Source organism: Buteo buteo, chromosome 3, assembly GCF_964188355.1.
Source record: "Buteo buteo chromosome 3, bButBut1.hap1.1, whole genome shotgun sequence".
NCBI lineage: Eukaryota > Metazoa > Chordata > Aves > Accipitriformes > Accipitridae > Buteo > Buteo buteo.
This window is the reverse complement of record NC_134173.1, coordinates 76788923-76801766: the sequence shown is the minus strand read 5'-3', so window position 1 is coordinate 76801766 and position 12844 is coordinate 76788923. Positions and strand designations below refer to the sequence as shown.

Below are 12844 nucleotides of genomic sequence, written 5' to 3'. Positions count from 1 at the left end.
GTTTTACCACAAAGCAATTGGAGCCAGTCCAGAAGCAGTGACTGCACATGAGCACTACACTCTTGGCAAAGGATTGCCATTGTCTGCCTCTATGGGATGCAAGAGAAAGAGCAGAGAGGGTTGTTTTCTTAATTGTTTTCTTTTGAATGTTCCCATTTAAACTTTGAATAGTCAAATTCTTATGTCAAGTCTAACCTTCCTTTATTTTTCTAAAGCTCATTTCACATGTTGAGGAACAGAATAGGTCAGATGTATTCAAATTATCACATCTCAACTATTTGAAACTTTAGCCACACCTTCCTCTCTTTTTAATTACTACAGTTGAATAGGTGTCAAAAAAAATAGACTCTGCCCAAACATCAGTATTTTAAGCTGGATGAATGTCTTTTTCCTCACTACAGAAACAGTGGATGTTACAGACAGAGATTACATCATTTTCTCTTTAATTTGTCTGTGAGAGCAAACAGACATGTTACCCTTGCTATATTGCAGAAAGCAAGTTTAAAGGATGCAGCTGAATGCAAATCCACAGCAGAAGACACAACTAGTTCGGACCGAAGGCACCCACGTGTGTGGTACCACACAGCCACCCAGGCGGACAGGTGGGTCCCTGCAAATAATTCAACGTGTAGTGACCCCTGATGAAAACAAGTCCCCTCCCTGCCCACCACTCCACCTTAACTCACCTGCCCTGGGTGAAGTCCTCATTCCACAAATTCCCTTGAGGACAGATGGAATCTTTAATTAAAATAACAAGAGACAAAGGAGCAAAACACTTTTCTTTCTTGACTCAGCCCCATTCCTCTCATCTCTGTTGCAGGGGAGGTGTATGGAGGCAATCAAACTACCCCAGCCATGGAGGACCACCAGCAGAGCTGTGAAAGGGTCCAGGGCTGGGTCACAGCGTCTCTAAGTGATTCAGGTGGGGAAACACTGGCAGAGGTGAACATGTGCCAATGAAGGGCATAGAGGCTATTTCAGTGTGGGTGGTGAACATAGCTGGGGAATACAAATTCTGGTAGAGGCACATAGCAAGAGGTGTTTTAATGAGCTGGTGACTTTATAAGGTGATGTCTCCATAATATGGGCTCATGGATGAGAAATCAGAGAAGCATATAGGGAGGAGATAAGGGCTGCAAGAGGAGCTGTGGGTTGAGAGCATCAAGGGGGTAGGCATGGGTGCAGCATCTGGTTTGCAGGGAGTCCTGGGATTTAGCTTAGAAAGGGATTACTAGAGCCCAAGGTAAGGTCAGAAATGAGGTAGCAAGGGATCTCTCTGCCACACAGAGCTGTCAGGTGGCAGGATGGGAGTGGGATTAGTCAAGATGGCATGGGATGAAGTTGGCTTCACTGGCCTTGTCCAGCCAGCCTTGCTGCGGGTGAGTGGCAGGTACAGTTACTTTAGGGATGTTCTGCAATCAAAAGGCAGGTCTTTTGATTGCTTTTAGTGACTGTCCAGTGGCTGAATAGCTGGCAGAGTGGAGCTAACTGCAGGCTTTCTTTCTGGTCTATTTGGGCCACAGAAAACCTCATTGCACAATGGTGTGTGCATAATTCAGAGCAGGAATGTGGCTGTGCAGGGTGGGTTGGTAGCGGGTAATCCTTCCCTGGCTCTGTTATGCTAGCTGACTCTATTTGAGCTTATTTTTAGCCTAAGTCTCTCCCCTGGCCCCATTAAAGTCACTATCTGAGCATCTTTCGATGTATTGGACTTGATAACATCTGTACAAGGCAGAGGTATGGAGACACTGTGTAACTTGCCCCAGGCCATAAAGCAAATGTGGAGCACAGCAAGGAACTGCTGGTCCTTAAATGCCAGCTCATCTGGCCTCTCTGCCCAAGAGACTTTCTCCAGCGGGATCAAATATTTTTAACCAGCTGCCACAGATTGGGTTGAATTCAGGGGACCTTGGTGACATTTTTCAGGCCAGGTACAGGCACTGGGTGTAACTTCTACCAGGCCATGGGAAATACTGTACACCCTAATCCCTGTCCACAGAGATAATGAATACTAGCTAATACTAGCAGTAGCAAATACAGCATCATAACAATAATATAATATAAGCAGCACTTTTCTTTTACTCTGTGACGTTTCCTACCACAAAAATCATACCAAAGCAGTTACTCTAGATCAGAGTTGCTTTTCTCTTTCCATCTGCAAGAGGTAACCTCAACAGAGAATTGTATGTTTAGATTCGGTTCATAACGCAACTGCAGCTTTTAGAGAAGTGCAGCTGCTGCCCTTGAAAAAAAAAGCCCATCCATTTTATTGTCCAGCTATTCATTATTTAAATAAATGAACTGCAGTTTGATCCTGGAGGAATAGAAATCTCTTGCATACATGATGGATTGAGTTGCTTAAAGAGCCTGTCCTCAATTTTAGGCCTTTTGATAAGTGTGGAAAAGATAGGAGAAGAACTGATAAAACTGCTCAGCCAGCAATGTCAAGAAGCAACTTGCTTGGGCCAAAAAAATCGCCTTGTTTTTCAAATCAACGTTGTGCTTGTCTGTCACCCAGCAAACAGCTCTTGGGCCTTTTTCTCAGCACCCTGAGAGTAAATCCACCTTCGGCCAGGGCTCGCACAGTTGCGTGATGCCAGATCGTCTGTACCAAGAGAGCACGCTGCAGATCAGAGCAGGAGGGACTGAGCCCTGTTTATGTTTGTTAGGGGTTTACAAGGCAGGAGGGGAGGCCAGCCTTTCTGTCAACGTGCAGTCACAGCACTTGGAAAAACAGTCTTCTTCCTGGTCCTGCCCTGACCCAGCCCAGGTTCTGACCTGTGGCTGAGTCATTTATCTGCCCCAGTTCGCCACCTCCTAATCCTTCCCAGAATTTAAAGGGTTGTTTTTGAGGCTGGCTGTCGGTGACCTGAATGGAGAGTGTGGTTTTGTGCTATTGCAAGTGCCATGCCAGGCACCCATCAAGCAGCAGTGAGTTCTACCTATTAGAGCCACGTTGCGTCTGCGGGGGCTTCCTACCCTGCTCTTTACAGTGCCTATCCCAGTCATAGTTTCTCCCTGTTGCACCTTCTCTAACTATCTAATCCCCCCCACCTCCAGCACTGTATGCCAAAACTCCAGATATATCCACAGAAAGGATATCTCCAGATAAATCCAAAGGAGAATCACTCAGTGGTCAATCACGGACTCCTTCCAGAATATGTACAGACAAGAAACTGGGAGAAGAAATCATACCTTCAGCCTGTAAAGGTCTAGACATCACGTCTCAACCACCAGAGCATGGGAAAGTCCCCTTTTGGCTCCAGCAAGAAATTCTTAAACTCTGTGCTCCAGCAAGTAGACGTCGTTGCCACATGGGACCAGTATGCTGTAAGACAGGTGAACAGCCCCCATTCATTCTAAAGACTTTTGACACCTCTTTTATTTTCAGGGCTGAATGTTTTTGACCTCTCCAGAAGCTGGAAGAGGCTGTGTCTCACTCAATGTCCCTGGGGACTCCAATGGCTCTGGTGCTGGCTAACACGTTTTGGCCATTTCTGTACAGCCGAACTCCCAGTCTCCAGAAAGGGCCATTGTGACCAAATTTCTTGTTGAGAAAGGCCACTGGATGTGGGCATGCCTGACTGCCTGGGAATTGTTTCAGAAAATGGGAAAAGGACAGTAATGTGTCAGGGACCTTCCTCCAGTGCAAGAAGATGAGCCCCTGGACTGGAGAGGTCATGGAGCTGATCACCCATGCAGAAAACAGCCTGGATGGGAGAGGTACAGAGCCCCCTCTTCAGTGACTAAGACTCAGGAGGTTTGCAAAAACCAGAATAAATCACCCCACACGTCCCATATCCTTCCTCTGCCAATAACTAGACTCGACTCATATGAGGAAGGTGGTTCATTCTGGATTTTCCTTCTGGGAAAACCCCTTCCCTGCTTCCTACAACTAGCAGCTTGTTAATGTCTTGCGTCCCAAGGATTTATGTACTTTTCTCTTTCACAATAGCAGACAGTGTCATTATCTTCTGACATCCCATTTACTTCATCCAAAATTTGATGCTGGCCCTTGTCCCATGGCTATGGGTCCCCCAGGTGACTCATCTCCACCAGGTAAATGCTTCTTTGTTATTTCAGCCCGTGGCTCTGCACACCCTTTGCAGCTCCAATAGTTCTTAGGGTATGAGAGAGGAAAATGGGGCTCTTGGCCAATCTCCCTCCCCTTTTAGTCCTCCACCCACTGCTCTCCTGGCTTCAGAGCTCCTTGACTTCATGGGTCCAGCCTGTCTTATTGTTCCCACCCAGGGCTCTTCCAGGCTGTCGTGGTTTAAGCCCAGCTGGTAACAAAGCACCGCGAAGCCGCTCGCTCACTCCTCCTCCCCTGGCCTCTGTGGGATGAGGAGGAGAAAATACAAAGAAAAGCTCATGGGCTGGGACAAGGACAGGGAGGGATCACTCCCCACTTATGGTCACAGGCAAAAGACAGGCTCAACTTGGGGAAGAAACAAAATCAATTTCATTTACTACCAGTCAAATCAAAACAAGGATAATGGGAAGTAACCCCCAAAATCTTAAAACACCTTACCCCCACCCCTCGTTTCTTCCCAGGCTCAAGTCCAGTCCTGGTTCTCTCCACCTCCTCCCTCCAGCAGTGCAGGGAGCTGGGGAACGGGGGTTGGGGTCGGTTCCTCACGCGTTTTCTCTGCCGCTCCTTCCTCCTCAGGGGGAGGACTCCTCACTTGTCCCCTGCTCCACCATGGGCTCCCTCCCACAGGAGACAGTTCTGCATGAACTTCTCCAGCGTGGGTCCTTTCCACGGGCTGCAGTCCTTCAGGCACAGCCTGCTCCAGCACAGGCTTTCCCATGGAGTCCTGGCCATCCTGGGGGGCCTCCACCCCCCTGCTCCGGCGTGGGCTCCTCTCTCCCCGGGCTGCAGGTGGGCATCTGCTCCCCCGCTCCCCTCCGTGGGCTGGGGGGGGACAGCCTGCCCTCTGGTCTCACCACGGGCTGCGGGGGCATCCCCTCCTCCTCCCCGCCTTCCTCACTGACCTCAGGATCTTCAGAGGGGTTCCTCTCACATTCCAGTCTCCTCACTCACTGCAGGTTTCCCCTCTTAAATCTGTTCTCCCACAGGTGTTACCACCATTGCTGATTGGGTCAGCCTGGGCCAGAGGCGGGTCCGACTTGGAGCTGGGGAACCTTCTAGCAGCTTCTCACAGGAGCCACCTCTGCTACCAAAACCCTGCCACACAAATCCAAACCACAGGCGCATCTGTGTACACTCCGCTGACACCAGCCTTGTCTTCCGTCTTTTGTTGTCTATTGGGAGGAAGCCCATGTGACGCAGTGGCCTTCTCCAGAATGTTTTCTACTTTGTTTTTCAGATTTCTTCACATGTGTATTTCTTGGAGGTCTTATTTGAGGATTTCTTTCAGGCAGCTTTGTATAGTACTTTGTATAGTACTCTGCTGCCTTTGCCAAACACTACACAGGATCTCCCAATGCAAGGTGGGAACACCCAAGTTTATATCCATAAAATAAGCTATCTGGAGAAGGCAAACTATAATTCAGAATCTGTGACTATATAGAGGGGCTATAACTGTGTAGAAGAGGTGTTAAAACTATAAAGTCTGCTTTGCACGCAGATACCTCACTGTATCAGCAGCAGAGAGGGCTTGAAATGGTTTTCCAGATATTTGAAGCTCGCACGGCTGCCACATTTATTACACCAGTAAAAGTGGGCAAAGCATGGTTGTAGCAGTGCCAGAGGCTGCACTAAGCCGCTCCTTCATCAGACGTAAGCCAAATCTTCTATATGTGATGAGTGGAGAAAGCCACTCTGGCTTCAGCAGGGAGTCCCAGGAAAGGGGAAAGATCAGTGGGTGAAGAAGGGAAATTTCTATTATGAAGAAGGGAATAAAGGACTCGGTGGGTATCCTCATGACCTCAACAAATCTTCAGGAAAGACCAGTCTCACCCTATTCTTCAGCACTCCTAGCCCTGTCCTGAGAACACCTCAGGAGAAGTCAGCCCCATGCCTTTCCCTAGCTCCCTTGCTCTTGTTTTCCTTCGTCTTTTCCCCACACTTGCCTCCTCCCCATCTCTCACTTGCTGTATCTCACCTGGGAATGGAAGTGGGTGCGTGCTCACCTCCACGATCAAGGTACCCAGAGGGGAAAGTGAGAGCTCTGATGGTTACTTTCTCCACTCTCCCTGGTCTGCTGGGCAACCCCATGGGAACTTTAAGATAAACCCCTCTTCAACCTTGTGACAGGACCTGTGGCCCAAGCTGTGGCATGGGGAATGGATCAAGGAGGAACTTGGTGAAGAAAGCTTGAGAACCTGCCTCTGGGAGATGGGGACCTTCACGGGATGCCACTATGGCCAGCATGGAGACTGGCAATCCCAGTTGGATTGGTTGACCAGGACACCACAGGGACGCCCTGTCCACTTCACTCCAATGGTTATTGCCCACCATGGTTGCCCAGGTACCTGAATGTGCAGTCCTGCTCATCATCCCAAGGATGCTACAGCGATGGGTAGGCATATAAATGGCTGTATGCACATGCAGCAGGGAAGGTGAGCACTGTTTTTGTCTTGTATGGTAGCTAACAAGGTGCAGGGTCCCAGGGTCTCTAGGTCACAAGCAAGTTCCCCTTTGGGTGTGATTGCTCTTCACAGGTTTTCTTGGGGTATATGCCCTCCAGCGTTTGTCGTAAGCCAGAGCCCCTCAAGCTTTGGAGGTGCAGTTCCCACCTCTGTTCTGCTCTGCCATGGCACCTCTCAGCACATATCATCGTTACACAGCAATGGCCAAGACTGGACATCGGCCAGACATGCAGCACACCCCCTTGCAGTTGCTGCTGGGTGCAGAAATACATGACTAAGTGATACAGAGGTAACACATCCACACTGGATTCAGAAATAAGCATGTTTTAGGTGTTATGCAGATAGCATGTACACATGTTTTCTTATCTGGTAGCACTACAGGAATACAATAACAGGAATGAAGAAGCTATCATATGGCAAAGATCTGCCATCAGCTCCAAGGATGCTGTGTGCCCAACGCACCACACTGCTCCCGGTTACAATTCTTGTCATAAGAGGGGTGCACGAAGACTTTCTGTGGTCGCGGGAGTCCTCTTTGCTCCTCACAGTTTGTTGTTCAGGAAGGTCCCGAGCACGCCGGCGGCTATCCCTGCTGCCATCCCATAGCTGCACCTCACACTGCCTGCTGCGTTGACATTGCAGAGGTTGCTGCTGCAGCAGGAGATATTCCTGTTGCCCACCCTGAAGTCCTGATGGAACGGTTCACATGACGGGTCGCAGCCCTTGCTGATGATGTTGAAGAGCCCTATGACTCCTGGAAGGAAAGCAGGACCATTGCTACAAGGATTCAATGCAAGTCAAGCCTCATGGAGCTGAATAATGAGATGTTATTCTTATCTGAACTTACTTCTTGGAAAAAAAATGAGTGTTTTGAAACAGCTGCAAGTTTCACTGTAGCAGGTTCTATTTTTGGGGTGTCAGTTTGTCAGCAGGGGGAGAAGGATTTCAACGCCCGAGTGTTTGCTTAAGGCAGTGTATCCCACAGTACAATTCTCAGGGGTTTCTAAAAATACACCAGCTACAGAAATTCTAATAAATTAATTAATAATGCAAGTAGCTATTAACACCTCTGTTGGGGAGTCTGAGTTACTAATGGATGAAGAGCAAACATGTGGGGTAATCTTTGCTCATATGCCATACATCTTTGTTGCACAGAGCCTTTCAACACGCAGGGAAGTTACGGAAACATGGCTCTCCACATTTCACAGATGACAGAGTTACGGTTTCATTTGTTTCTGAGAGGCACAACCTATTTTTCTGTGGCCAGGTGGTACTGAGTAACTGCTGGTTACCAGCACATTATGGTCTGCGTGATTGCTCCTGATCTTGCACAATCTATTCTGGGCACCAAGTCTTTGACATATGCAAATTCAGTGTATAGGGCTAAGGTTAAGGTGTTGCCTCTCCTGCATGTGAGTGCATGGCCATGGGTTTGCACATTTCCAACAAGGACAAAGCCTACTGGAGGTATTGCATTTACTGCCTGACAGAGATCAGTTTGAATATGCCACTGATGGTTTTGTGCCCCAGGTCTAAGAGCAACTGAGCTGTCACCACAGGTCTGGACAGGGCAAACATTTTTGTTGCCAGATCTAGAATGGGAAAATTAAATCATAATCTGTTAAAGGAGTTTACCCAGAGATGGACAGATGGCTGCATTCAGAGCTGGCTGTAGGTCAGCCTAGGTGAAATTCTATTCTTTTCATTGAATTCACCTAAAGTCAGCTCAATCTGTCGTTGAATGCTCCTCCTAACTTCTTGACTAGGTTTCACCAGACTCAGCCCCTCACATTTTAATTAATGTTCCAAGTTTTTCAAAGCCACAAACGGAACTATTGCCCTTGTAAGCAAAAAATTTTTGGTGTTATGAAGGAGAAATAAACCTAATTTTGTACAGGTGAGAGACACTGGTAGGTATTTGCAAGGTCAAGCACACCCTCCTGAGATTCATTCCAGGCACTGGCACTGTACTGGCCATGCTGTTCAGTTTTTAGCATAATCTATTGGCAAACACTGAGGAATTTATGGGGTACAGCATGCACGTACCAGTATGACTTTATAATCTCACTCTTGTGGCCAGTGTGGGGAGAAGAGTTGGTGATGGCCAGCACCACTACCAAGGGACCAGCTATCACCAAGGGATAAATATTTTTCTTCTATCATTTCTCCCCAGGTGGCTTTTCTCTTTCTGCTGCACACTGAGATTTGTTGGCCCACACCAGCTGGTGTATCTAGAGTAGGTGAGGCTGGCTTGGACATCTGAGGCTGGGACCATGCTTGGCTCCAACATCACAACTAAGATATTGCCCGCTCCCACTTTGACTTACTGATCACATCTGTCTTGCATGTTTCATGCTCCTTACAGTCCACTTTCTTCTGGCAGTTGGCATTGCTGAGCTGTGATGTGCAGCTGTAACACTGCAAAGAAGAACCTGCAAGAGACCAAGAGGGGTTATAAGACAAATCTATCTGAAGCTTTCCAGGAAACCCAACTTCGTGCTTCCATTGGGAAACAGGACCATTCCTGTGGGTCCTCAAAGGAAGATGGCACCTGTGTTATTGGGAAAACAAGGGGTTTTCCATTTTTGGTGGAGAATAGTACACTCGCTTGAGGTGAGAGTCAAGTTTTGCACGTGCTGAAGATGTTTCAGATGTAGTCAGTGACGTGAGGGAGCAAAAAGAAACCAGCTGGGTAGCTGGTCTCATTGACGGATCTCATCAGTCAGTGGGAAGTGCTTCCCAAATGCTTCTTCCTCTGCACTTGGGATGCCTAACTCAGCTCCTGTCTGGAACAGGCTTTTTGTGATATTCCCACCTCCTGAGCTGGGATGAAGGGATGAAGTCCCCAGAATGACAGGATGATATTATTTGTCTGCCTGTATAAACATTAATGTTTTACCAGGCGGGCTTGTGAGCTTTAGCTGAGGCATTGCCAGGGTTGGATGAAAGAGGGAAAGCCCAGAGGGAGGGATGGAGCAGGCAGTTTGTAGGGTCTCTTCCAGCCCATTGTCTCAGTTTGACCAACTTGTGACACGTACTCTCCATCACCCCCTCTTAGAAAGCAAAGTGCAAACACAGCTTTCGCTTCCCTCTGAAAACCAGGTCACCACGTGTTTCCACCCCCTCACGGACATGCCACTCTATGGGGGATGCAAGTCAGCGTTGTTAATGTCTGCTGTGCCGTTATACACATCAGGCAAAGGCAGAATAAGCATTGCAGCTTACAAGTGTCTAGCCCTGATGAAAAATAGTCCTCAGAGGAGTGAGAGCATGGTGCAATTACCTGTTCCTATTACCTACCTGTGCCCCAGGGCATCACTGGAGCCGTGCAAGTGTGAGAGTTGATGTTTATGTATGTACTTTAACCCCATGACCACCAGGTTTGTATCATGAATCCCTCAGGTCAATACCCTAATGCCTAAAATACTTTTAGGACACAGAAAAGCCCTATTTAGAAATTAGTGTTATTCAGAGCAGGAACAAGAAGTGATATGAGGCACTTGGTCTCCCTCTGTCCAAGCTGTTCTGCTATAAATGACTGATGCAGTCACAGAGGCAAGGAGCCAAACCCCAGTTTGTCTGTGGTGCTGCACTCTGCTCTCACATTTATCTGACTTTTAATGCAATGTAAGTCAAATTTCAGAGCACTCTGATGGAAGCTGGCAGAAGAGAAGATGTGGCTAGGACTGTACAAAATTCTTCCCAGCCTTTTCCTTAAACATTCTCAGCTGATTGAGAAACGTTTCTGCTCAGACCTGCTTCTTCTCCGGTAAAGGAAAAGCTGGTTTAAACTCTTTTTTTCTCAGTGAGGCTAGAAAAATCTGAAAGTGTTTGGATCCCACCCATCCAGTTTATAAAATAACATGCCACGGCATTCTCCCTTTTTCTGTCCCATTAACATCCTGACAATCCGTGCCACTTTTGAAATGAAGAATCAGAAAACAAGTTGGAACAAAACTTACCTTTGCAGAAACATTGCAATTTTGATAGCCTGGGAAGAAGAAAAATAATGGTCCCGCCCCACTTCACCACCTCCCACCCCACACCCCCATAGCTGTATGGTCTGGCTTAAATAATTTTGATTTCAGTTAAATTCAGTTTTGTATAGGATTTATCCTTCCTGGAAGCTGTTTGACCCAGCACTAGGATCACACCCTCAGCAGGGTGGGACTATGCATTTTTTCCATGCAACATCCCGTCAAAAAGCGAATGTCTTCATACGCCAACTGTGTCAGCATTTCTTCCCTCACTGCCAAACTCCATCACAAGTCTTTTTTTTTGAAGATCTGCTGGAGGGGACGTGGTTCAGGGACTCCGTGCTGTCTTACCTGAGTCCAAGCACAGGACTGCTCCCAGCAGGAGGACAAGGAAAGCCTTCATTTTGGGATAGCCTCTCTCGTGCTGAATACGGATTGTTTCCTCCCGGGACAGTTTATATACTGTGGGAGGCAGCGATCAGGCATGCCCAGAAGGTTACCCTGTGAAGGCACCTGAGCGATGCTGCTCACTGGACCAATGGAGGGGTTGGTTTCTGGTGGTGGTATTTGTGTTAGGTGCCTCTCCTATCTGACTGCGACTTTTGGAGCTACCAGCAGCTCCTCTCCACCACTACGCCCCTGCCTTTCCTCCTACCCTTGGGCAAAGTGTTCACATGAGTGGAAAAAACCCAAATTCTTTAGAACAAGGCTGGCCTTGTGCATTTCTCCAGAGCCAGCGAGGCTGTGGTTGCACCCTGTGAACAAGGCTCTCCACCCCCATTGCTATCCTGAGTGGAGCTATTGTGTTTAAACCCAGGACAGAATGTTCTTCTAATAAACACCGCCGGCTATTTATCTGCATGTGTGAGTGTCTCTGTGACACTCGTGGCATGTGGTAGCAAGGTATGTGGGCAAATTACAGTGCATTAGCCTCTTCCAGGTGTCCAGGTGCTCGTTTGCCTTTATTCATATGTATTGTCTGTAGTCTAGTAAAAGACAAAGGCCAATTCAAATTTTTTTTTAATGTGTGTTGAAACCAAAGGGACTTTGCGATGGCTTTGTTTGGTATTATTTTCTTCTGCCACATCTGTGCTGTGGCACGCTTCTCTTTGTCTGTCTGTCCAGGATAGGTTGAGTACCATTTTGACACCTGAACTCACATCAGCGTGTATTGTAAACAATTCAGGCTTGTCAAAGAAATGCCACTTCTCATCACAGATGAGGGTCAGTTCAGCCACATTCCAAACTGAAGTGTGAATGTTTGCTTTTGAAGGTTGATTAGAGACCTCTCCCATCCCTCATGTCCTTTGACCACTTCTCAGTACATACCGGCGTAAAAGAAAACAGGCCTTTCTGCTAAATTCAATTTGCCATGGTTTCTCGCTTTATTTAGGGTTTTTCCGAAAACTCAGGAACGTAGTGCTTTGCAGTAATAACCTTCAGGGATTTGCTCTCACGCAGTTTAGCTCTTAGGACACCAGGCACTTTTTCAAATTGAAAGTAAGGTGTGCTGGCGTGTTGGTGGATCATTGCTCTTGATCAGGGACTTTGGGATGAGTGATAGAAGGTGAGCTAGACTAAGTCTGCTGAAGTTAATGACACTGCCTTGATTTACATCAGTGGAGAATCTGGTGCAGGGGATGATTTTGCAAATCCTATTTCGTCTGTGGGGATCTTAAGTGCTTCCCCTTGGACTCTTGAACTTCTGTTTAAAAGGAAAAAAACCCCAATCGACCAACACTTTCTTTCTGTCTCTATTGACTTCTGCTTCACAGTATTTTTGCAGACCATCTCATTTATAGCCAACTTCTATGGAAGAGCTAGATAAAAAAAGTGGCGGTATGTTCTCAGACTCTGGTGTTCCTTATTCACAGATACTTAAGGCTATTTTTCTTTTTTAATCCCTTATGATTGTCCCTGTAGGGTTTGGTTCCTTGTGTTAGGGAAGGATAGAGCCAAGGGGAAAGAGTAACCTAGTGACCCCATGAAATCCACCCAGGCCTTGAATTAAATATTTCTTCCTTCAAGCCACTCATCGATAAGCAAGAGGGAGTGCTCTTTTCATCCTCAGTGGCCTGACTTGCTGCCAGTCAAACTCTCCCAGTACTATTATTTCTTTCTATTTTTTTTCCTAACAGCATCAGGGCCGCCAGTGAAGCCCAGGACTTACAGTGCTGTAAAAGAGATGCACACAGCTAAGAGCCTGTCCATGCCCCAGTCCTGCTTGGCTGCAGCCCAAGGCTGTGTGAGAACCCAGGAATTCCTACAACCTTACATCGAGTGTTGCTTCTCACTGGTTTTTTTCAACATTT

At 47.3% G+C, this 12844-nt stretch overlaps 1 protein-coding gene across 1 annotated transcript; it reads right to left on the bottom strand.

The window, feature by feature from the left end:
- Positions 1-6864: 6864 nt before the first annotated feature.
- PSCA (prostate stem cell antigen) lies at positions 6865-11145 on the bottom strand. The gene is made up of 3 exons (XM_075024410.1): positions 10884-11145; positions 8883-8987; positions 6865-7309 (listed from the first exon to the last, which is right to left on the bottom strand). Exons 1-3 carry the CDS (start codon positions 10933-10935, stop codon positions 7098-7100), a joined length of 369 nt encoding a protein of 122 aa, XP_074880511.1. The 5' UTR covers positions 10936-11145; the 3' UTR covers positions 6865-7097.
- Positions 11146-12844: the final 1699 nt, after the last annotated feature.

What these genes read in the sequence shown, in the direction of transcription:
- PSCA (XM_075024410.1), bottom strand. Translation starts at nt 10,935, where the DNA reads ATGAAGGCTTTCCTTGTCCTCCTGCTGGGAGCAGTCCTGTGCTTGGAC. An exon ending in AGTCCTGTGCTTGGACTCAG is followed by an intron (nt 8,988 to 10,883) that starts GTAAGACAGCAC and finishes GGTCTCTTGCAG; the next exon opens with GTTCTTCTTTGCAGTGTTAC. An exon ending in ATGCAAGACAGATGTGATCA is followed by an intron (nt 7,310 to 8,882) that starts GTAAGTCAAAGT and finishes CTTTCCTTCCAG; the next exon opens with GAGTCATAGGGCTCTTCAAC.